We start from the raw sequence: 26,153 nt of genomic DNA on the forward strand, positions 1-26,153 counted from the left end.
ACAGAAGGATCCTACATAGGCCTGCTATATCACATACAAGGACCGCATCATAAACGAAGAGATCAGAAACAGGATTAGTACAGCGATTGGATCCCACGATGACCTGCTAACTACTGTCGAAAACGCAAACTAAAACTCTGTGGGCATAATGAAAATCTAAACCGACCACCTGCGGACAATGGTTATATGCTTGCCCTGGATGTGGCAAAATATGTAGGTCACAGCTGGGGCTGCGCAGCCACGAGAAATACTGCATTCCTCACTAATCTTTGGACTCGAAGACATGCCTTATTATTATTAGGCTATTATTATGATAAATAAAATAGATCTTAATTTGCACTATTATACAATGTCGCAGTGTCTACTGATTGTGGTTGGTCTATCTAATAATAGTTTTGTTATACCTTTACTTGGAAAGGAAGCTGTCTATCAATAAGATTTAATTTAATTTTATTATTATTTAACATTCAATGTAAGTAATGCATATTTACATTAACATTTTTTTTTACACTAGATCTAGACCTTATACTATATTTATAGTCTCGATTTATTATTATATTATTTTTTTCCACTTTGGCCCAATATCTATTTTTAGCATATTATGGTTTGAAATCACCTGGCATTATTTGCCCATCAACGTTAAGATGGCTGAACACACGGTGATGCTAGAGTTGGAGCAAGCCTCCTTAATTTTTATGGTGGCGTATTATCAGTTAACTAGACCCTAGATATAATATTTAAAACCGCTTTCTGTTTGTGCTTTTATATATTTTACATGTATAATTACGTCTGATCTTTATTTTTCTCAAAAGATAAACTAAACATTACTACTCAGAAGTTTCTAAGTCTAAGACTCAACTCAGTCGTCTCAGTGAAGTTGTAAAGTAAAGACAAATGACTAAGTCATAAGTCGTAAGACTTGACTTAAGACAAAATAAGACTAATTAAATTGCATGACGCGTAGGCAGCTGTAAATGGTAGCGGGTAGTAAGTAAGAGTTAAGAGTGTCTACAGTTCAATTATAGTAAATTATAATTTATACTAACAATAACTAACTAATCTATAGATCTAAGTTCTAGGACTAGACTTACTGAACTTACTCACTTAGTATCTAGATCTAGTTTAACTAGTAATAATTTTGATATATACAAATATACATACTATTTACTATATTCTATATTATATTTATATACAATATAAATTAATAGACTAGTCTGAGTAGTCTTAGTTAGACTTAGAGTTTAATATTAGACTTACTTTACTCCCTTTTAGTACTTATATCTAGACTACTAGTAACTAGTCACTACTAGAGTCTAGAGTAGTAAGTGTAGAGTCAGAGTCCTGTCCTAGATCTAGTTAAATCTAGTAGATCTAGATTATTCTAGACTAGACTAGTTAAGATTCAGACAGTAGGGAGTAGTTAAGTAAAAGTTATAAAGGACTACACTCTACATTGACTTTACATTTAAATTTAAGTATTTACAACATAAATAGACCCCTAACTCTAAACTCTAGATCTCTATTATGTTCAATAAAGTCTATAGATCTAGACTCTAGTAAAAGTATGCAACAGACAGACCATACTGCATACTTATATAAATACAATTTATATTTACCACAGTCACTATTATTATTATTAGAGCCTAGAATTTGGGCACTTGTTTTTGTGTTTTTTTTAGTAGTAACTGTTGCTGCGTTGGTCTCCTTGGCCAGATTATCATTGTTTTTTTTTTTTATTTTTAAGAAAATGTTGACATTGTAGAGACTAAACCATCAAATCCAATGGATAAGTATCTAGGATGTTTAAGTATAAATTTTTTTGAAGATAACAGACAATGAAAAGATCTATTTTTCTTGACCACTTGACCCTTGTTTTGGTATTTTACTAGTTTCAAATAAGTTCTGAAAAGTTTAAAAAGTAATAAATACTTTCAATTTAACATATCCAGTCTTGTGCTGTCATAATATATGTAACATGCAGTATGCATCATTATATTTCTAGCTGTTTTTCAATGATGTAATACATAACACAAGAACTCTTGTTGTTCCTTTGGCAATTAAATAATTTTGAACAAAATGTAACTTACTGTTGTAAATTTCACATGTAATGTTTAAATTTAAAAGAAACTGGAGTATAAACCTATATTTTGCAAACTATAGTACTAATTGTTTGCTTTAATAATGTAATGTTGTGTGTAATGCACTATTGTGAAACAAATTTCCTCACAGCTAATAAACATTATTATTAATATAAAGCATTTTGATTACAATTATTCTCAGCTTGTTTCTATTTAAACAGGCACCTCCTGATCTTGTTACCAGAGAACAAAGACAAGCAGCTCAGGATATTATTTTAAATTTCCGTAAAACACTTATGCCTTATGCCCTGTGCCAGTATATATTAGGTAAGTTCCATTGAAGTGACAATATAATAAGATTATAAAATGTTTGCTCTTTTTAAAATGACTTGTAGCTTAAATGACTGATTTATAACTAAACAATGGCACACAAGATATGTAATAGTTGTTATTGAGTCTCTATCGATTTTTGTTTCTATTTTTGTTTCTCAGAACACAGCAAAAATGATTATGCCTTGTTCCAAGCAGCCACCACTATTAAAGAAGCCATCATTAAAGACTGGGCCCTCTTGGGGCCTGATGCTGTAGAAGCGTTAAGATCATTCCTTTTAAGATATATCACCAATCACATCACTTTACAGGTAACAGAAATTCAAGAATTATTCTGTTGCACTTTACCTCAGTTTATTTTTTTGTAAGTTTTTTTTTTTTTCAAAATGTTGAATTTGACTTGTGAAAAAAATTAGAATTTGACTTGTGAAAAAAATTAGAATTGTGGTTGAATTAATGTACAGTTTTAAATGTGAAAGTGAAAAAGTCAAGTACCCCTTTTCAGACATGTAAAATGTTTCTGTGGTCCAAGTTAATGAGCGTGTCATGTTGCCAGCACAACGACCAACCACCTTTACTTTTCCCACTATATGTACCTATTTGAGCTGAGTGGAATCAGTGTCGCCTTAAAAATCCCTGTCTTCACATGTATTTGAACTCAAGACCCCGTCGGTTCGGAAGGCAATGCTTTAGTACTAAACCCACCATGTCCCCTAGCGTTAAATGGTACTGGTACCATTTATGAGCTAGTTTAAGTATAGTTTGTATAATAATACAATGGAACTCAAATTAGCATATATATATCAGACCTGCCTACCGTTACGCAAAATGCGTATTTGTTACGCAAAATCTCCCAAAAATGACAGTCAGTACGCAAATACGCATTGAACCCGTCGCGTTACGCTTTTCGTATCCTTTTTTTTTTCTCCTCTCTAGACTAGCTTACAAGCGGTCACGGAGGTCACGCTAAGCCGTTTTGTTGGCCGGGGGGGGGGGACAGAAAAGGTGGGGGAACACATTGTGTCCAGATCTATACGTTGATTGGTTCTTAAAAGCAATTAGATTATTTAGTCTAGAAATGAAGAACGCGAGAGTGAGGGAGTGGCGGGTTGGTACCTGGTTGGTACCGTCAGCTGATACACCAACGTGACTTTTTTTTTGTAAGTTCATTAGTAGAAATTAATTATGTTGAATCCCTGATTCCCGTATTCTTTTGTATAGAAAAAAATATCGAAGTGCTATCGATTCAAAACACATTGAGTGACATTGTAGATATCTAGTCTATATCTGGATTCTAGATCTAGAAAGCTTGTTATACAGGAATAGATCTAGCTAGTCATTACGTTAGTCATGATTCTCTACATTACTCAACAATCTAGATCCAATTTAGTTGTAGTGTGATTTAGATTGATTAGATCTAGATCAATAACATCTACTACCATCTAGTCTGGATCTAGACTAGATTCTTAGTCTTAGTATAGAATAGATCAAGGATGAAGGTAGGCTTACGAAAGTTTGGAGTAGACCTACGTTTGTAGCGGATCCACGGCATCGGTAACACTCTTGAGCCCAGATCTAGGTCTGGAGTAGATTATATTCATTATATAGACATAGATCTAGTCTAGATATCATCTCTATTGTCGTATTGATCTAGATTTAGATTGTAGATTTAAACATGACATCTAGATCTAATATTATATATATATATGACAAAGTAGTGGATCTCGTAAGTGTTACGCATTCTGGTTCCAAAATACGCATTTTGACCATCAGCGTTACGCATTTGGATTTTTTTTGGTAGGCAGGTCTGATATATATAACAGCGTTCATAGTCACCTTGAAACCAGGAAAAAAAAGCTTTGAAAAAATATTGAGATAGGCTATGAACCCTGATATAATGATTAAAATACTTCTCTTTCATTATATAGTCTATATTTTTTTCTTGTAGTGAATAATTTGATCTAGATATTCTATATTTGCTTGTATTTTATCTCTTAATCCTATTTGTGGTGTTGTGTATTACCTTGAGATTCTTAATTTTTATATTTGAAAATCTTGAAAATATAATTGAAATTAACTATGAACCCTGAATTGTATATATTAGATTTATTGAATACTCTAAAGGAATGACCTGCTTTATAATGCTACTACCCCTGTGAATTCTAGTATCCCATTGAATGTTTGTATATTTTTTTTTATAGCCGTCATATATTTTGTTCCTCTTCAATGTCACTGTTCTTTTCACTATTTTAGAAATAAAAGAAACAAATTTAGGTTTTGATTTTGGTGAAGAAAATTTTCTTTTTGGTACAGAGCTTAGATTTAAACATGGTACAGAGCTTAAAAAACAATATTGACAAAACAGTATTTTACAGCTTGCTTCACAGCATACACACACAAATACAGATAGCATTCAAAATATAAGTGCACACAAAGGTTGTACATTAAACCCCAGTGAAGTTTCACACACAAGAATTAGTTGACTCAGCAGAGATCCTTATAGAACTTTGTCACTGCTAGAAGACCTTCCTAATAAACTGGCTTTGAAAGACTTACTATCTATTGTGTCTGATGAGATGTGACGATGTTATTAAGAATCGTCTCTTGTTCCTCAGAGCTATGTCAGAGAACAGATTTTACAGACAGTGGCTGTGATTTTAAAAAGAGCTACTCTGGATAAGAAGGGCAAGAGTTGTGATGGTCTGTTTGAGGATGTCACTGCGCTTATCAGTAGTGGAAACATTACAATGGTACATTTTTTTTTCTCTTTTCATTGATTTGTAACCATCAAAATCTAACCTGTAACTTGACATTAATGGGCAACTTTCAAACTTTGTCTAATACGTTTATTGAGTAAATGTTTTATTTTATTCATCACATTTGTATAAATGTATTGTTTTTTTCTTCATTTAAATACTACACTTATATTACTTATATATCACTTTTGTCATAATGTTTTTTTTTTATACAGCAACTAGTTGCTTGTTCTATGCTGACTTCTTTGCTAAATGAATATTCCTACACAAACAGAACAAGTACTGTGGGCTTGACATGGGAGTTTCATATGAAGTGTAAACGGGCATTTGAGGTAATTTCTTGATTTGAAGTAGATTGGGAAATAAAAGAGAACTATTCGAGAGGTATACACTTTGGTGCATCACATTCTAAATATATTGTTCTTTTAGTTTGATGACGTTTGCTTAATCCTCTTTAAATTGTTGGTAAACTGTCCTTAAAGTCCACTGCAATAGAGACACTAGAGGACCAGCTTATCCGTTGTGCATAAGATTAGCTATAATGTCCCGATATAGATACGAAAATATTTAGATTCTATTAGCTGGATATTAATCAGTACATCTGTATACGAAGAAAATCTTTTATTTTCTCTACAGCAATCTGTTTATAAAGAAAAACTTTTATTTTCTTTACAGCAGTCTGTAAACAAAGATAGGTCTTTTATTTTCTCAATAGGAGTCTGTATTCAAAGAAAATTTTTTATTTTCTCTACAGCAATCTGATCTGAAACGTGTCTTTATGTTTACTTTGAAAGTCTTGAATGAAATTGAGGTTCAGCCTAGTCCATTAAGCAGAGAGGCCACTGCATTTTTGAATCGCATTTTGTCTATCGCTGAACAAGTGTTGAGTTGGGAATTCACGACACGAGGAGGTTTTACTTTTTCATTCCTACCATAATATAATTCTCATTGCTTAATTTAAAATGATAAATTGTGATTTAGGGTCATACCATAAACATAGACATTTGAAAGGTGATTATTTTTTACGTTTTTAATGTTGCTAAACATTTTGTTATATCTAGGAAGTATCAATCACGCATATTCTTCCAATCCTAATGCTTCTCTGAAACCACCATCAGGCTGGAGGGATATTCTCTTAGATAAAAATACTTTGTCATTGTTTTTCAGGGTAAGTCACATGCCATATTTTTTTGTCCTTTTATACATTTATTTGTATTGCTTTTGACTGTAGAGGTCTTATGTCACTAGTCTCACATATTTGGTGAATTACAGATTCATCAGAAGGCCAGATTCAACAATGAAATGGCCCATCATTCTCTCCAGTGCCTTGTTCAACTTGCATCTCTCAATGGAGTCATCTTCACTGAAGAAACTTGCCAACAATATCTGGCCCAGTATATTGATGGATTTTTACAAATGCTTTCACAGTATGTGTAATTTCTAATAGTTGAAATGGACAAAAATATTTTAACTCACATTTCAATAATAGGATCTGTACTTGTATCACCTAGTTCAGGGGTTCTCAACCTGTAGGTCACGACCCCTTTGGGGGTCAATTGACGATTTGCCAGGGGTCGTCTAAAACCATCGAAAATATGGATTGTTATTGTCTACTCTTCTATTGCTGTGTGTGTGTAAGTGGGGAGGGGCCCCAGAGGAGTCGCGGCAAATTTAGGAATCGTAAAAAGGGTCGCCGAGCTTAAAAGGTTGAGAACCGCTGACCTAGTTGTTTCACTGTGCACATTGCCAGTTGAACAACATAAAATGGTTATAAAATCTAATAAACTTTTGTTTTAGAAGTCTCTTTACACTCCCATTCTTTGATTAGCTTTATAATTTAGAGTCATACCTATCTTACCATACCTATCCCTTAGTCTTTTGGACCGTTGGCGCACCAAGCAAGATTTGTCGACCGTCTTTCTCCATTCCTCCGTCTTTTGCCTTGTTTTAAACAGCAACTGATAAAAAAAAAAATATTGGAGAACAGAGACTATTTTTTACCTCTTAGCTGAGAAGTTAGACATGACGTTTTACAGCTGGAAATTGTAGCTACTGGGTTAAAGTATGCTGACAATCTGCTCATTAGTGTAACAGTTACTTGTGGTAGCATGCCCTTTTCGTTTGAAAGTTAGTATGCATATTTCATGCACATAAAAATGTTTATCTTTTTTTTTAATATATATATATATATTATAACATATTGTTTTGGTTTGACTAGTAGCGCATATGATTGTTTCTTTCAGGATAGAACTCCAAGAGTATGAAAACTTTGGGGTGGCTTGTATCTTCAAAAACTTGCTTCTGGTGTTCACCATTCAACATATCAACAGCCTGGATGTCATCTTGTTTAAATCTTTCATCCAAACCCTCACAACACTCACGTGTAACATTGGGCGACTCGCTGCTCAAGAAGAGTCTGTGAGAACCTCTTTAGTATTTTGTTATTGATTGAATTCCAAGAGCTGCATTTGCTGCAATCTCTTCAAGTCAAATTTAAAGTCATGCCTTTCCTATTTCCCCTTCCCCAAATTTCATTGGAATATGTTTAAGTCAAATTATCTTCATTATACTGAAATTTTTTCAAACTCCCAAATGTATTAAACATGATTCTAAAATACTTAAAAGTTAACCCAATAGCACCTATTTCCACTTTGAAAAAAATCTTCTAATTTGCCTATCTAAAGGGAAATTACTCTTAAACCCCCCCCCCCCCCAAATATATATATATATATATATATATATATGAGAAAAATAAGTTTTTTGTTTTAAAAATATGGTAACTGTAATACAGAACAATAGTTAATAAATAACTAAAATATTGAAAAGTATGTCTACTTTAAATAGTGTACACTTTCAGTGTCTTGTTCTTCTTCTGAACGAGACATCGCATCCTCTCCTTTAGGAAAGTTTTAAAAGAATAATAACAGCATCCCAACACACACTACCACATTCTACAGCATAAGGCTAATACCCTTAAAGACGCATCCAACAGCAACTGGATTAAAATTAAAATCATCAGTGTGGTTAAGTGCTTGGCTTCCGACCTGGGGTCCTGGGTTTGAATCTCAGTGAAGAATGGAATTTTGATATTTTTAGGGTGCCTCTGAGTCCATCCAACTAATGGATACCTGACTTGAGTTAGGAAATTAAAGGTGGTCGTGCGTTGTGCTGGCTACAAGAAAGAAACAGATGACACATTAACATCATCTGCAATATAGATTGCAAGGCCTGAAAGGGAACTTTACTTTTTCTAGTTTTTTATAATGTTAATGAATAAATTGGTAATGCCTATAGGCTACAGACTTACATATTAATAAACATTAATATATTTTGGGCTAATGTCAGAAAGACATTTCTTTGTGTTACAGATGCACAAAGATAACACAATCTACATGGAGTCTTATGAGAAGCTTCTAGAATCCTGGACACGTCTTACCATAGAAGTGAACTCTCTACCTCCTGGATGCCTTGTGGTGCCCGCCACTCAGATTTTCAATTCTTACATGCAGTGTCATTTAGCTCCACCTGATGGCACGCGTCCAGTTGTAAGCCAGATAGCAATTTAGTTTTAGTTTTTGTTAGTATCCATACTTAATGCAGCACATTTTGTAACAATTGGTAAGTTTCATCCTATGGTGTGGTAGGGGAGAGCACTGTGGCTGTGGTAAAGCTTTTGGCTTCCAAACTGAAGGGTCTTGGGTTTATATCATGGCAAAAACTGGGATTTTTAATTTCAGGGTCCACCTAACTCTAATGGGTACCTGACATGTAAAGGCTGTTGTGCTGGACACATGACACCTTTGTTAACCATGGGCCACAGAAACAGATGACCTTCACATCATCTGCTTTATAGATCACAAGGTCTTAAAGTGGAAACTTTACTTTTCTTTTTATCCATCCATTCTCTTGGGTGATCAGGAGCTTAGTCTTGTTTTGTAACAGTTAAGTCTGCTCTTGAACTTTTCTCCCCCCCCCCCCCCCCCCTTTTCCACTGACAAGCTCAGTTTATCTCCTTAAGATTTTTCAGCTAGCATTTTTTTCTTTGCAAAATAATTATCAAGACATACTATTCCAATTTGCAACATCTGCTAATTACTTCCAATACTAGGATATACATAATAACAAAAAATGTATTGCTTGAACAACAAAGTTTAAAACTAGTTGTATACAAACACTTTGAACAAAAATATTGTTTTTGGAGAAGACAAAGAAATGTATTAATTTTTAAACCTCTCTCCTTATTTCAGAATGCAGACAATTCTGAGGAGGATATAGATGAATTAGAGGAAGATGATAGATACAAATTTTCTGATCAGTTGTGGAGTATTGGATCTCTTGGGCGTATTGTTCCAGAACATTCTGTTCCATTGTTATCAAAGTAGGTTGCTAGATATCTATAATGAATATCTATCATAAATGTTAGATATTAGAATATGACCAGTTTATCTCAGATTTAGGATTGGTTGTCTAAACCCTCCATATTAACAATGAGAAGAAAGAATATTTGTTTAATTAACCATATAGCCACTAAGCAGTTGTCAGATCTCCCCCATCCCTATGAAAAGGAATATAACTCTGTAGCAGCAAATTAAAAAAAATAATTTTTAGTTACTAAATTCACAGAAAAAAGTAATAAAGTTTGACTAGATCTAAAAATCAATCCTGGATCTAGCATCCATTTTTTCTTCATTTTCATTACTATCTGTCTCAAATGGCTCTAAATCACTTACCACAATCATTATTTCCTTATTCTACAGCTGAAACACTAATATTCCCATTAAAATCTTATTCAATTAAAGCTTACACATTAGCCTAAATATGTTCTGTTTTTTTTTTTTGTAACCTAGCAAAAAAAAAAACAATGTAATTCTCAAAAAATCATATAATACATTCCGACATGCTGCAGATATGAAATAAACACTTAAAAGTAGCATCTCTATTGCTCTATCAGGTCAGAGTTTGTAAAGGTATAAATTGTTGTTTAAAAACTAGCAGTGCGTGTGTAAACGAAACAACCAAAAATTGTTAATTGATGGCAACTCCCGGCGACTCTAGTTGTCTACCAGTACCAGATGGTAGTTGTGAACTGTTTAAAGAAAGTAGCTTCATTGTAAAATGTAAGCTCTTCAAATCAAACAAAAAAGACAACCAGCTCTACTCATTAGAACAAAACTGTTGTATTAGTTTGGCATGGTGACAGATTAATGCATTAACTCCATTGTCATGAGTGACCCATTGCTAGAAGTAGGAAGATCATATGTCATTTATTTGTGACCATAAAATATTTTCATTTGTTTTATCAGAATCCTTGAAGACAGAGTTTCACAGATCAGTAGCCACCTTCACCGCCTCCAGCAGCACAGGGAAATGGTCAGTAGTCATGAGACCACTGTGGACATAAGTGGACTTCATTCATTACAAGAAGATATCCATTGGTCCATTCTAGTTGCAGGTGAATAGCTAAAAATAAATACAGTTTTATTAGCACAAGTTTTCCAGTATAATCCATCCATCCCAAAATATTTCCTACAATGTGGTTTGCAACTTGGATCCTAAACTGAAGTCCACATGGGATCAATATTTGCTTGCTGGAAAGTTTATGCCCCTGTGATCAAGACCATTCTGGGTTTGGTTCACACTCTTAAGCCAAGTGCCTCAGATCTCACAGATCTTTCAGTTACCACCCTGGGTCATAGGACAGCCTTGAGGAACAAAATAGTATTTTTCAAACACTGTTGTAACCTAATGGGAGCCAGTTTTAATTTCCTTTTTAGCCAATCTACTGACTTAGAGACCCTAGAAATTGATAAGCTTAGAAACAAATCCATTAGCCAGTGATATTGAGCATTGCAGTAATATTCACACTGTGTCCATGGTGTGAATGTAACTGTTGTATGCTCCTTTGATTGCATGTGAATGTAAATCTATCGACCAAATATTTCTATTCTAGTCATGCTTTTTTTTTAAGAATTTTTATATCATAGCATTTAATTAAAAAATAAATGAATTGTGCAAAATTCTATAAGATCAACAAAAAATTTGAAGATTAGTGAGTTGGGTGTCACGTGTTAATAGTGATTTTTTTTTTTTGGGGCCTCGAGTGACTGCTGAATAATTGGAGATTAGTTGAAACTAATAATTAAATCATCTAATGAAAGGAAGCCTCAGTTATATCAGTCCTGGTCCAACTGTTAAATTGCTTGTTACAAAAAGTCAGAAGTAGTTTATTTCTTTAAATACCAAATATGAAAACAAAACAAAAAATATTTCAAGGGTTATATTTCCTTGCATGTTTCATTTTTCTTTTGTTAGCTTCAGTATATTTGAATGCACTGTCTTTGGTCTCTGGCAGGTAATTTGTTGGCAGATGGTGATGATGGAGAAACACCCTCCATTCCATCCAGCATCATGAAGTATTCCATTAGTCAGTCAAAATATATTGACCTCAACTTGACCCTCAAGATTCTTTCATCTCCTGGACACAAACTGGATCCTGCACATGAGATGAATGTAGATCCAGTCATTAGGTCAGTTGAAACATAAGATTATTGTAGATCCAGTCATTAGGTTATTCGAAAAATAAGATTAATGTAGATCCAGTCATTAGGTTTGTTGAAACATTTTCATTTCCAGTTTGCTAATTTTTTAATTTTATTTTTCACATATTAATGTGCACATTTTAAGAAATCATTTCTTTATTCTCTTTATAATACACGTAAAATATGTTTTCTCATTGTTGTTTAGACTTCAATGTCCTTTTTATTTCATTTATTTTTTTTTTTTTTAAATTTTATTTTCAATATATTGTTCCTATGCATGTATACGTTTGTTTGTGTTAAACAAGTATGGACTTCACTAGAGTAAATAAAAATGTATGAATTTGTCTGAGATTCTCAGCATTGATTGCCTGCTTTCTAGGGAAAAGTTGTACTTGGAAAGGGAAGCTAACCCTGACTTGTTTTTCTTTCCGACACTTCAGGCTTATAGCAGCCATCTTTCGCATGTGTGAAGTAGAGAACCAGGCAATAGAGGCCAAACTGAATGAATTCTTGAGTCCTCAAGTCAGTAGCACCATCATGTGGTACCTGGAGAGATGGAGTGATGCTTACCTTCTACATGATGAGATGGAGTACACAGAGGTACACATGCACTTCTTACAATGGCATTCTTTTCATTACTTAGTAGATACCCCCAGTTTTCACATCATCCATCCATAGTTAAGTTCGAGTTCTATGAACCGGCTATATTAACCCTTATAGTGCTGAGCTGTTTTACAATGACAGCATAAAAAGTGGAGGCTAAACTACCACACGCGCCTTAAGGGTTAATGTATAACATCTTGTTAACCTAGTATATTAATGCATAACATCTTGTTAAACTGTGGTCATAGCAGTTATAACAAGAATCAGTCTCTGTTGTATGGCTTGTAGGTAGAATGTTTTATCACGCTGTCACATATTAACTTAGTCACGAATGTTTGATCACGCTGTCACATATTAACTTAGTCACGAATGTTTTATGACACAGTCACATATTAACTTAGTCATGAATGTTTGATCACGCTGTCACATATTAACTTAGTCACGAATGTTTGATCACGCTGTCGCATATTAACTTAGCCACGAATGTTTTATGACACAGTCACATATTAACTTAGCCACGAATGTTTTATCACGCTGTCACATATTAACTTAGTCACAAAGTTTTATGACACAGTCACATATTAACTTAGCCACGAATATTTTATCACGCTGTCACATATTAACTTAGACCCGAAAGTTTTATCATGCTGTCACATATTAACTTAGTCACGAATATTTTATCATGCTGTCACATATTAACTTAGTCACGAATATTTTATCACGATGTCACATATTAACTTAGTCCCGAATGTTTTATCATGCTGTCACATATTAACTTAGTCACAAAGTTTTATGACACAGTCACATATTAACTTAGCCACGAATATTTTATCACGCTGTCACATATTAACTTAGACCCGAATGTTTTGTCATGCTGTCACATATTAACTTAGTCACGAATATTTTATCATGCTGTCACATATTAACTTAGTCACGAATATTTTATCACGATGTCACATATTAACTTAGTCCCGAATGTTTTATCATGCTGTCACATATTAACTTAGTCACAAATGTTTTATCACGCTGTCACATATTAACTTAGTCACGAATGTTTTATCATGCTGTCACATATTAACTTAGTCACGAATGTTTTATCACGCTGTCACATATTAACTTAGTCATGAATGTTTTATCGCGCTGTCACATATTAACTTAGCCACGAATGTTTTATCATGCTGTCACATATTAACTTAGTCACGAATGTTTTATCACGCTGTCACATATTAACTTAGTCACGAATGTTTTATCACGCTGTCACATATTAACTTAGTTACAAACAATCTCATTGAGAGACATATTTATTGTTCTTTTGAAAGCCCATGCTTTGGAGGAAATAGCTTATGTGTAAACAGATGAATAGTGATAATTTTTTTTGTTTATTAAGCACAATTTATTTTAAGCCTTGTCATGTTTCCACTTTTTATTTCATTGTTTGGAATATTTAAATTGTGTGCTCACAAAAGAATGAATCTGTCACAAATGTAATATGTCTTGTTTGGTTTAGATGAGTTTAGCCCTCGCTGCATCATTTGGAATGGACACAGATGGCGTCAAGTGGACGGTGAATTTTATTCTACAAAAAATTGTGGCCACATTATCTGTGTGGGGATCTGAACCTCAACTTATTAGTGACACGCTGGAGCTGCTTATAGACATGGCTGAGCAACGGTCAAGGTACTGATAGTTCTGTGAGCAATTGAATCTCAAATGTTTGAATGACGAAAGAAGTATGTTTTTCATTGTCTTAATGGCAAAAGTCTATGTACTCCATTCTGTTAGATGACAGTTATTGTTTTTGCCTTCTGTGAATATGATATTTTCCAGAAATATATGTTCTAGATTCTGTCTGTCAGAAGTGTTTACTTATTGTAAAAAAATGTGCATATCAGACAAGTACATCTGTACATTCTTTGTTCTGTTTGGCTTCACAGGGCTGTATATGTCTCCCAGTCAGAAGTACTTTGGAAACTAGCCACCTTAGAATCCAATCAAGAACATCCAGTATCCACATTATCTCCACTGGCCAGAAGACAATTTATGAAAGCCATGATTCTAGCTGGATGTGGAATCAAAGACTCAAATAGAGAGGAACAGTATTGGAAACTGGTAATGTGGAAGCAGCCTTTTAAAAAATACAATTTGGAAGGAGAAAATGAATATTTTCTTAAAGATAATAAATCACTATCCACCACTACTGTTATTACCACCTTAGCCATACCATTAAAAAACTTACAGCAGCTCAGACAACTGAACCACTGTGGCCAACATTTTGCCTAAATGGTGGTTTTGGTCTATACAATCTCTTTTTCACTATAAAAATATGTAGCGTAGGCTGGATGCCTTAGTTTCACCAAACCTGCGTTACTTAAGCTGGTGGCTACTGGGTTAGCATGGTCACTTGAACTAGTGCACTCATCCTTAATTTGGGGAATGGATGGAAATGCCTTAGCTACACTAGGTATTCAGCTCTAATTAGTGCATTAAAGATTGCTTCTAGAAAATTGTCCTAATTGATTTTTTTTTTTTTTTTTAGTTATTAAGATTGGGCTCCTATAAATCATTTATGTTAAAATTATTGTATAAAAATTTAAAAAATCAACCTTTACGGATGTCTTTTTTTTTTTTTTTTAGAGCCCTTGAGATGGTTAAAACTTTAAGTAGTTTCATTGCAACTTTTTTGTTTTGTTTAAAGTAAAAAAAAATTAATGAATTCCAAATGTTTCAGCTTCTTCGGTCTAATCATGAGCGATTCTTAATGTTAGTGGAGTCTCCAGATTACATAGCTGGTAAAGAGTTAAGCCGGCAACAGTTTTTGTATCATCTGGAAACCCTTATAGGAGTGGCCACAGCGACCCAAAATACTATAGCTAAAGAAATGTTTCAGGTGAGTTTCTGATCATTCAGGAGAAAGGATGGTTTTAAAATACATTTTCATTCAACTATCTTATTTTCATAGGTTTAGCATTTACATTATATAATAAGCTATGTAAAAAAAAAAACCACAACAGCCTAACATTGTAACATGGCCAAAATGAAATATATATCAATGGTAGTGTTATTCATTTTGGTTTCTAATAATTATTTATGGCATACAAATTTTTTACAAGAAACTGAGGATGAATCAGCCTAGTTCTAATTGAAACCTGACATCTGGTAAGACATTGAAATTAAGAGCTACTTCTGTTAGTTTCAACTCTTATCTATTCATGTATTCTCCTGACAGTTTATGGCTCCACTGCTAAATCATGTGATCAAAGCTGTAGACATTCATCACAACTATGAAGATATCATAACTACCAGTTTTGAACTGTTTTCTGAAGTTGTTTCAAAAATGTTGCCATATCTTAAAACTGTGAGTTTATTTACAATATACTGATTGACTTTGAATTTATAGTTACAACTTTCTATGCTTTACCACCATTAATGACATGTTCACATTTTTAAAAATATTCTTGGAGCTCATTTAAACAAATATAAATTTATTCATTCCACTGGTTGCTATAATTGATGTGTAGACAAGTTATGTAATAAATGTTTATTTACTAAAGCTAAACTCACTTTGGAATAACTCAGATTATTACTAAGTTAAATAGAATAATTCTAGGCTATCATCCAATGGGGTAAAGGCTACATCTCAAGTCTTGGTAACCAATTTGTTGGGTGTTAGTTTTTTTTTTAAAGTAATTGCAGCATTTTTTCTTTCATTTTTAGGCTGATTCCAATACTTTGTATCAATTGTGTTTATCTGCCATACAGACATATGCAAGACATAACTTAGGTAGGTATCAGTAGTCTCATATCAATAGTGTCTGAACTGTCATACATCAGAGTCATAATGGCTGTATAAGTATTTTGACAGTTTTGGAATGGCTTCTTGGTCATATGTTTTGTAATTATGGAATAAGAATTTTTTAAAAAAGGTATAGATGCTGTTTTTAGGATTTTTTAAAAAGGTATAATTTTAATTGCTGTGTTTGGGATTTTTAAAAAGGTATAGATTTATTGCTGTGTTTAGGATTTTTTAAAAAGGTATAGATTTATTGCTGTGTTTAGGATTTTTTAAAAAAGGTATAGATTTATTGCTGTGTTTAGGATTTTGTAAAAAGGTATAGATTTATTGCTGTGTTTAGGATTTTGTAAAAAGGTATAGATTCATTGCTGTGTTTAGGATTTTGTAAAAAGGTATAGATTCATTGCTGTGTGTAAGTAGAATAAAAAAGAGTTCTTTTTTATGTGTGCGCTGTGTTTCAGGTCGACAATGTATTAGTGCTGATGATGAGCAAGAGACCAAGTTTAAAGACATCATTTTAATTATGGAGATGTTGACCAATCTCATGTCTAAAGACATGCTGAATTTTAAAAAAGGTAATTTGTTTTTTTACTGTGAGCTCTATTCATTGTATTTTGAACTGTAAAAAAATGTTGCTTTCTTGTGATTCCTATTGTTGATTATATTTAGATGACCAAGAAACTATCGGAGATCATTGCATAGATGGGGCAACAGTTGTTGTGTATGGCCTTGAACTCATTGTGCCGCTGATGAGTGCAGAAATGTTGAAGGTAAGCACAGTACACCAACAATGGTTTTATGCGGCGACTCGTAGCTAGACATTTTAATTGAAAGTCTAGCAGTTACTGTGAAATAAAATGATAGAAGAACAGGTTCAACTCTTCTTGACTTTACTTTCATTACATTTTCAAATTATCATTTTATAAGAAAGTAGTTTCATCATTGACTGGTGACTCCACAGCCAAGTTGTAGTGTTTTTGCGATGCTCAGACCCAGCATCATATCACTAGGCAAATATAAATTAACACATAAACTGTTATGAGTGAGTTCACTGAATTATTTTGTCTAGTTCATTTTCGACTAGTGAAATATGAACATTAAATTTTTTTTTGTATAAGAAAATTGGCTCTTAAGTCCAGATGTAATATTTACATACATAGTGAATGTTTTAAACCAGCAGCAGGAGCTTATGTATTAAAAATTGCCTTTTGATTTTCTTAAAGTTTTAAATCAAAAAGGAAACTCATTAGAACCAACATCCTTTCTTAGACGCAAACATTCCATGATAAAAGAGTTTTTACAGGCTCAGTAGATTAATAATAATCCTCTTAGGATTTAATTGTGGGCTTTTAGACTAGCATTAAAGTGTTTCCCTAATTATAGCTAGCTTAAAAGTCTATCCCTAATTATAGCTAGCTTAAAAGTCTCTCCCAAATTACAGCTACCTTAAAAGTCTCTCCCTAATTATAGCTAGCTTAAAAGTCTCTCCGAAATTGTAGCTAGCTTAAAAGTCTCTCCCAAATTTTAGCTAGCTTAAAAGTCTCTCCCAAATTATAGCTAGCTTAAAAGTCTCTCCCAAATTATAGCTAGCTTATAAGTCTCTCCCAAATTATAGCTAGCTTAATAGTCTCTCCCAAATTATAGCTAGCTTAAAATTCTTTCCTTAATTGTTACATTTGTGTAAAGAATGGTTGTAGTTTAAGAAACATTGCCATCAAATAAATATTTCTCTTCATCCTCTAGTTCCCAGTCCTGTGCAGCTGTTACTTCCAGCTTATCTCCTACCTGGCTGACTTGTACTCTGAGAAATTTTGTCAACTTCCACATCAGCTTTTCAACAGTATCATGGCTTCCATAGAATTGGGCTTCAATTGGTATCCTTGAGATTTTATGGCTTTATATTTTGTGCTGTTATGGCACGATTAGGAATTAGTTATTTTGTTTCAGACAAAGGGAAAGACTTAGAGACAATGACATGACTAGTAAAAACTAGACGAGGTTTTTGAGGAAGGAGAATGAAATATAAACAAATGTAAACAGATGACTTTTGACGGCTTTAGAGAGCAGAGCTTTTTATGAATGTAGAGATTTAATTTGACGACATTCGACCTTTGTTATTATTAAACTTATTTGACATTCGCTACCTTTCGCCTGTGTTATTGGATTTCATTATTTATGAGTGTTACCTCCATTTGATTATCTGCATCAGACACATCACGGAAGCGCCTAACAGTGCTAGTTGACAGGTTAGGATTTAAATATGTACATTCTATGACCTAATTCATCTCCATTTTGGCTAGCTGACAGGTTGAGATTTAAATAAATACATTCTATGACCTAATTCATCTCCATTTTGGCTAGTTGACAGGTTGGGATTTAAATAAATACATTCTATGACCTAATTCATCTTCATTTTGGATTGGTTGGGGTACATTTAAATTGTTTCTGAACTAAAGGAAATGATTTCAAAATTTATGTCAATAGTTTTAGGGAACCATAAATTAAACTTGACTATTTAGTCTGTCCTAATATTAATTACACATTGTGTGGTCTACTAGACAGCAAACTGTTTTCCCTAACCCCTTATACTCAAGAAAACATTTTAATCAACAAACCAATCCAGTAAACTCTAGACTCTTTAAACTCAAAGACTCTGGCTTGATAGTCTCATTAAGCTCAGCAGTTGTTAGAAAAAAAGAAAAGTCCCAACTGCTGATTTAAAAAGAAACTCACCTATCTCATTTTTTGTATCCGAACCTAAGAACACTTCTTTGCATTTATATTCCATTTGGTTTTGTTCCATTAAGAGACATTAATTCTGCCACTATTTTCAAAATGAAACATGAACAAAAAATGTTGTGTTGTTTGTGCATTTATTTTCCTGAGCTAGATGATTTGTAGCTATGCTAAAGAAACTGTAGAACACTGCTTTCAAACCATTAACAATCTTGCGGAATACTTCCTCAAAATCTCTTTAGCTTCTTTGGTAAAATGTTCCGTCAATCTTTGTTCTCATATTCAGTTTCACAGTTTTGTTGAAGTTAAACTTAACATTTGAGTTGAAGTTAACAAACTAACAAAAAACTGGAGTTCTTTACCTAACAAAGTTCTTCGTTATAAGTTTTTTCTTAATGTGTTCCGAATTTTTGTTGAAATAACTGTAGACCTAGATAGTTTTCTAGAATATTAAGTTGGTTAATTGTATTAATTTAGTTGTTACGTCAACATTACCCTGTTCTATAACCAACTTAAGCTTTTAATAATTTATAATTGATTCTAGATTCCATTAGGATTAGCCAGTAATTTTCTGTATTTTAAGCAAAAAAGATTTCAATTAGATAAGGTTTAATTTTTAGTAAAGCTTCCACATGGATAAGCCAATCTAATTATTCCTAGTATATTTTGTGAATGTTAACCTTGACTGAGCCTGTAGTTCTGGTACAGATGTGATTCGAATGCTTTTAGAATCCCTTCTTGCCATAGCTACTCATTATTTTCAGAATCCTCAGGTCCAACCAAATTTACAGTCAACACTGGGACACTTCCTGAAGGTAAAACATTTCCTACAGATGTATTGATTCATTTCTGAGTAGCCAAGCCCTAAATTGCATTCATTTGTATTTGTGTCATTACTTTAAAATTGATTACCAAAGTTATTGACTAGTCAGGTTAAACCTTTAGAAATCAGTGATTGTTGAAATGTCATTCTAGGTTTTTCACCTCTACGTCTCTGCACATTTTGTCTTTATAAGACATTTATACGTTAGTAAGAAGAGATGCATCTAAAACTAAAATATAGTTTAGAAGAGGACTAGGACATCAATACAGTTCATTTGTAAACTCAAATGAAATACTAATTTGGATAATTGATATGGATTAATTTATTTCTTCGCTGAATTAGTAAAAGTGAAAAGTTTGTTAGTAACCCAAAAATTGTGGGTGGTAGAAGAGTTTGGCCACTTTTTTGTCAAGAAAATTTAAATGAAGTCTTTTACATAGTGTTACGCCTTTTTTTTTTCTGTTGATTCCATTATGTCTCACCCGAGGTAGTTCTAGCCGTCTCTCTATTTTTTTTTACATAACATTGCTCATATAGCAAGCACAATGATCATGCTTGGGGTTTGTTAAGCAAAATGATTTGATCAAAGAAATATAATCCTTTGGTTTGTTTCAAAAGATAAAATTAGTTAAGAATCAGCCTTTATTCTCTAAGTTTCTGATTGAGTTTGTGTGTGTAATTCTAATGTTCATATTTCGTGCCTACTTGCAGGTTCTGTTCAAAATGCTTATCTTGGATAACTTTGATCTCCAGTTACAGGAAGTGGGTTCCACCACATTGTTTTGCTTGATTTGCTGTAATCAGGTGATTCTTACGATGTTTTTACCTGACCCGAAAGCTGCAATTTGTTTTTCTGTGTGTGCCATCCACACCAGTCTGTGATATATAAACAATATTGTAAAAATGTGTTTTGTACAATGAAAACTTAGAGTGCTAATGAAAGGATGGAATAAATAAAAAAAAAAGAAAATGGAGAATATTTTTGTAACATTAAATACATATATATATACATACATACACATATTTTATTACTACAAAAAAAATTTCTAGTAAAAATCTTTTTTTTTAAGTGAGGTGTCATTTATTAGTAAACTTTATTATTCTCTATTTACTCCAAAAATATATATACTTACTAGTTTCTTATTCAAGTCTACAATTCTCTGACAGTTGGCACCACTCCCTCACACTACATAACCATTTTCTCTTCCGTTGCACAATATGCCATTTACATTTCATGCTGATCTCATGTATTAACCCTGTGGCTCACACTGCACCTGTCATACTCTAGCCTCTAATGTTTACTTTCAGTATGCCCCTATCTTACTTTAGCCTCTAATGTTTACTTTCAGTATGCCCCTATCTTACTTAAGCCTCTGTTTACTTTCAGTATGCCCCTATCTTACTTTAGCCTCTAATGTTTACTTTCAGTATGCCCCTATCTTACTGTAGCCTCTTATGTTTACTTTCATTATGCCCCTATCTTACTGTAGCCTCTAATGTTTACTTTCAGTATGCCCCTATCTTACTGTAGCCTCTAATGTTTACTTTCAGTATGCCCCTATCTTACTGTAGCCTCTTATGTTTACTTTCAGTATGCCCCTATCTTACTTTCGCCTATAATGTTTATTTTCAGGACCTGTACAAAGATCTGGTGAACCAGTTGATACAAGTGCAGCCAGAAGAGTATAAGAATCGCCTTCTGCAAGCCTTCAATGAGCTGACACCCCCAACTTTGCAGCTCAGTGTTACTCGCCCCAATAAGATAACCTTCAGAACAAACTTTGATGTCTTTCTCAACAACGTCCGGGGATTTCTATGTGTTAGATAGCACCTGTGTTCCGACATCTTGTGATTGTGTGCTAGCAATAAGAAAGGCCAGCTAATTCTCAGCATTTTCTGTTTGTTTTGGTGTGTTGCTGTCACACTTTCTTTGTTCACACTGGATCTTGTTATCTACAGCCACTGTTTGTTGGACCAACAGGGTCACCATGTTGAAGTTAGGCTTGTGTTCACTTGTAGAAACAGAAATCCAAATCAGGGGACATTCACTTTATTGTTTCACGAAAATGTTTGCTTGAAAGAGACTCTACTGGTATGTGGCTGTGCATGTTCATGGTGTTTTTTTTTTTTCCAATTAAAAAAATGTTAGTAAAAATGGTGACTTGTGAATTCTGGACTGTGTTCCTAAGCCCAACATTGAACTCTCTATCAGTGATAGGTAGGCTATTAAAACTTTTTTTTTTTTTTTTTTTTTTGTTAGTTTGTCAGGGACCAGGACTTGTTGAACTTGCGAGGATAGTCTTTGAAAACAATTATTCTAGATTGTAATATAGCCAAATGAGCTGTAGAAGTTAGTGTCTCAGTGCCTGCGTTATTCTTAAGGAAATTCAACAGCAGCAAATGTAGAATGCAGTCTTGAATGAGTGTTGTTTTCTTCTCTCTACTTGGAACTTAATTATACATATCATTCCAGGATGTTCTCTTCAAATGTACCATTGCACTTTTGAACCCTGGGTTTTGTTGAGGAAAACTCATCCAATGAATGTTTAGCAGCTTGTAGTGTTAAAGAAATTGTGTACAAGAATGCTGGGTTTATATCAGAGCAGTATCTTGATTTGAAGTTATGAAAGACATGAACTAATTAGAAAGGAATAAAATAATCAGAAGAAAGAATGCTGGGTTTATGTCAGAGCAGTATCTTGATTTGAAGTTATGAAAGACATGAACTAATTAGAAAGGAATAAAATAATCAGAAGAAAGAATGCTGGGTTTATGTCAGAGCAGTATCTTGATTTGAACTGTGAATATGTATGGAGGAAAGTTTGAACCAACACAGAATAAACTTGTATTTCACTATAAATAATAATGATCTGTTCAAAAAAAGCTATTTATATCATTCAAAGCACGCAGCCACACTATATTAATGTTGGTAATGTGTAAGCATTTAATGGCGCAATTTTCATCCATGTTTGATCAGATATAAAACATTTATGAAAAATACTGAAGCACAATTAACACTGTCTTTTTACAAAATGTAAAGATCATTATTTAGGCTAGATCTGCCCTTGAACATCAATAATCTTTTTTTTTTTTTTTTAACTGCTCTGTAATAAACATGGTATGGATACAACAGAGAAGATTTAAATAATGTAAATGAGAAAGGTCGATGAGATATGTAAACAAATTGATATGAAACAACCTGAAATCATTAACTCTTTCTCTCCGTAATTATTTCCCACATTCTGGTGGAATCAGCGCTGGTATCGTCAGTTAGGAGAGAAAGAGTTAATATAAAAACAACCACAAGATAGTAATTTCAAAACAAATGGACAGTTTGAACATTTCATTCAGTATTGCTATTATGTAAACATTGTTTGATCATAAGAAAAGACTTTTAAATGGTTTTATGTTGCTAATGTAATGGAAGCTAAGTATTAATGGTAAGCTTAACCTCAATTATGTTTTCTTTGAATTAGATCAAGTATAGAATTAATTGTGTTTTCTCTAAATTAGATCAAGTACCGGTACCCTGTATAGAATTATGTTTTTTCTGAATTAGACACAAGAAGTATAGATTTTTTTTTTTTCATATTTTTTCTCTGGAGTGAGACTGATATTTCATTGATTTTTTAATTGTATCTATATTTGTTCCTACCGTTTGGTAGCAATGCTTGACATATCATTAAGTTTATTGCCTGAGTGTGCGGATGTGATGTGTAGGTCCCCCAAGTAATCTCACTTTTTCTATTGACAATGCTCAGCACATTTCTCACACGTGTGTTTGTGTGTGCACTCATGTGTGGTCTGTGTGTAGACTATAATCTCACTGATTTTGTTAACAGCACATCTGTTTGCTTGTGCCAAAGAGCTCAACGGTATATTAATGGCTTTGTCATTTTAGATTACTGATATTACTTTGTTTTTTTCTCAGGACCATTTGTTATAGAAGGCCTCAACCCAGACCTACAACGTCGCAACCTGTGGGCAGTGGAGACCAATACCTCGTTGCCAGATCACAAATCTGTACAACGTGGCAACACGCTATTGGTCTCCACTACCCACAGGTTGCAACATTGCAAGTCAAGTGTTCAGGCCTTGTATGTTGATTGGTCTTGGTTTTTCTTTAAATTTCTACAACTATTTTTTTCTACAGGATTTATGTCATTGTCATGTATTGGCAAGTCATAAAAAGAGTTGCTAAATTTTTTTAAAATAAAAGTGGTATACTACTAATAATTCGCCTTTTCCAAAAAAAAACAACAACAAATATATGAGCTAATGTGATATAGCGTATAATGGATTCATTCGTCTATATATTTGATTTCTTATTATTTTATTGTTAGAAGTTTACAAAATTTTGTGAGATTTGTTTTTATATGGATACTACAAAACAATATTTGTTATTTAAGAAAAGGGCAATGCTTGAACGTGAGGCTAAAACAGTTTTCAACTGTTTTCAACATCATTGTTTTTTATTTTCAAAGTACAACAGGATTGAAAACATTTGGCATGTAGTTCATTAGCTAAGATGTCTTCTATTCTCAGGGATAAGCTAGTAGTGACCTCAGCCAACAAAACGTTAGGTGAATGCAGCTTTATTGTTCAGTAAACTAGCCATTGAGTAGACATGACTGGTGTAGAATGTTTCTTTACTTCCATTTCCTTTTCATCACTTGACAAGCACAAATCTCTCCCCCCCCCCCCCCCCCGGCGCGAAAAAATCTTGTTTGCCCTTTGACCTTTGTTGGGTTGTTCCATGTACTTTCGAGTGTACATGTACAGGTTTGACAAAAGGTTTAATGTGGAGTCTGTAAACTTCATGCGTACACTTGTTTTGTTTCAAATGTACTATGCTTCTGAAATATTGTTTGTCCACTTTTGGTAGCTAATCATACCGTTGTTTTCTGCATTCATTTTTTTAGATACCGGTAGCCAGTTAACACATTTTGTTGTCTTCATTAGTTTATCCCAAACTTATTTGTTTAGACATTGCTGTCCCCCGTGCCTTTTGAAACAATTATTGACTAAACTTATGAAAAATTTAGATTAAGGATTGTTAATTTCAGTTTAATCTGGTTTATTTATTTTTTTATTTTTTTTTTTTAGTTTGAATTTGTACAAATTGTGTCATTTATTTTTGAACCTGCATTTTGATCTTAAAAGTAATAAGTTATATAATAATATAATAATATGTACTAAGTGGACATGGTCCACACTGTCAGCTCTTGTGTACATTGATTGCTGTGAGGTACAACTCTCATAGCTGTTGTTTGTTTTTGACTATATACAAGATTATATCAGGTATTAAAAAAATGAATGATTCTAATCTATCAATACACTTTGCAGAAATTTGATGAAAAACGATTATTTTCTTATTTGTTGTGTTGTGTCAAGAGCTTTGCAATAGTAAATAATGAAGTTCTTCATCACAAATTAGTTTAGTATGGTGGGAAAGAAAGTAGCCTAGGCCCTAGTCTGTGTTTTTATCTAGCTTATCACACACTTAGTCTCAAGACATAGAGCTGACAGACAGACACCGTGTTGAACTGGTTTTGTCTATTTCATAACAATTCAATAACATCACTATTTCAACCAGCCAAATTAATCGAGCTACACATGCATGCTTTAAGTGAGTGTTTTATGTTATAGTTGGTAATTAGAGCAATGTATATATATATATATATGAAAGACTTGAGAAATTCATGTGCCCCATTAGAAATGAATAGTCTCAATAAGCGATTCTCATCTCAATTTTAAAACCAGCCATTTGTGATCAGAACAATTATCTGAATCAATCGATTTAGTCCAAAAGTGGAATGAATTGATAAAAAGGGAGATAACTATTTATAGATATACATTTTGTTCATGTATTTAGTCAATGCAAATAGTCTTTGATTTCATGAGGTACTAGGAGGCGTGGTGAGCACTTGGCTTCTGATTCTGTGTTCTAATTCTGGAATTTTTAATTCTGGGATCTTTAGGACCATCCAGCTCTAATGGGTACCTGACATTAGTTGGGGGAAAAAGTTAAGGCGGTTGGTAATTGTGCTGGACAGCCTTTGCCATCTGTTTGATGCATTATGGCTATCTCAGTCATTCTTTGCATAGTATCTATGCCTAGTACCTATCTCTGGTTCAGAGGAAATCTATTTTTCTAGCATAGTTTATCTTGTACATTGTCTTTTAATGATTCCATTTCTGAAAGTGCTCTTGCATCATTGTTTCACCTTTGGTACTACAATGTTTTGGACATTGCCTGTGTATGGTGTACATACATCCGCTGCCTGTGTATGGTGTACATACATCCGCCTAGATATTTTTTGTGTGTATATCTGTACACATGTTGATCAAACAGTATGTCTATTTTTCACATTGTGTTTAAGTATCACAGCCCCATTTTAAGCTCATACTATCTTTGGATGATATTACTTTGTGTGCTGTAGCTCCATTTCAAGCTCATACTATCTTTGGATGATATTACTTTGTGTGGTGTAT

At 33.4% G+C, this 26,153-nt stretch overlaps 1 protein-coding gene across 2 annotated transcripts; it reads left to right on the plus strand.

The window, feature by feature from the left end:
* The first annotated feature begins 628 nt into the window (after positions 1-628).
* On the plus strand, positions 629-25,019 carry LOC106053009 (exportin-4-like). 2 transcript variants are annotated; one of them, XM_056033011.1, is made up of 26 exons: positions 629-698; positions 2,300-2,405; positions 2,571-2,719; positions 5,024-5,158; positions 5,380-5,496; positions 5,919-6,075; positions 6,226-6,332; positions 6,437-6,591; positions 7,408-7,582; positions 8,533-8,709; positions 9,412-9,542; positions 10,468-10,616; positions 11,517-11,691; positions 12,144-12,303; positions 13,814-13,983; positions 14,241-14,415; positions 15,035-15,193; positions 15,533-15,661; positions 16,021-16,087; positions 16,561-16,674; positions 16,769-16,869; positions 17,843-17,973; positions 19,001-19,085; positions 19,600-19,650; positions 20,370-20,462; positions 21,292-25,019. In XM_056033011.1, the coding sequence occupies exons 1-26, from the start codon at positions 645-647 to the stop codon at positions 21,484-21,486; spliced, it is 3,417 nt and encodes a 1,138-aa protein (XP_055888986.1). In that variant the 5' UTR covers positions 629-644; the 3' UTR covers positions 21,487-25,019. The 2 variants fall into 2 exon arrangements, with proteins under 2 accessions (XP_055888986.1, XP_055888987.1); XM_056033012.1 differs by lacking the exon at positions 19,001-19,085 and having other exon boundaries at positions 635-698; positions 19,533-19,650.
* The last annotated feature ends 1,134 nt before the right edge of the window (positions 25,020-26,153 follow it).

This window comes from Biomphalaria glabrata, chromosome 6 (genome assembly GCF_947242115.1).
Source record: "Biomphalaria glabrata chromosome 6, xgBioGlab47.1, whole genome shotgun sequence".
Classification (NCBI taxonomy): Eukaryota; Metazoa; Mollusca; class Gastropoda; family Planorbidae; genus Biomphalaria; species Biomphalaria glabrata.

What these genes read in the sequence shown, in the direction of transcription:
- LOC106053009 (XM_056033011.1), top strand. Translation starts at nt 645, where the DNA reads ATGGCTGAACACACGGTGATGCTAGAGTTGGAGCAAGCCTCCTTAATT. An exon ending in GGAATTCACGACACGAGGAG is followed by an intron (nt 6,076 to 6,225) that starts GTTTTACTTTTT and finishes TGTTATATCTAG; the next exon opens with GAAGTATCAATCACGCATAT. An exon ending in TGTTGCCATATCTTAAAACT is followed by an intron (nt 15,662 to 16,020) that starts GTGAGTTTATTT and finishes TTTCATTTTTAG; the next exon opens with GCTGATTCCAATACTTTGTA.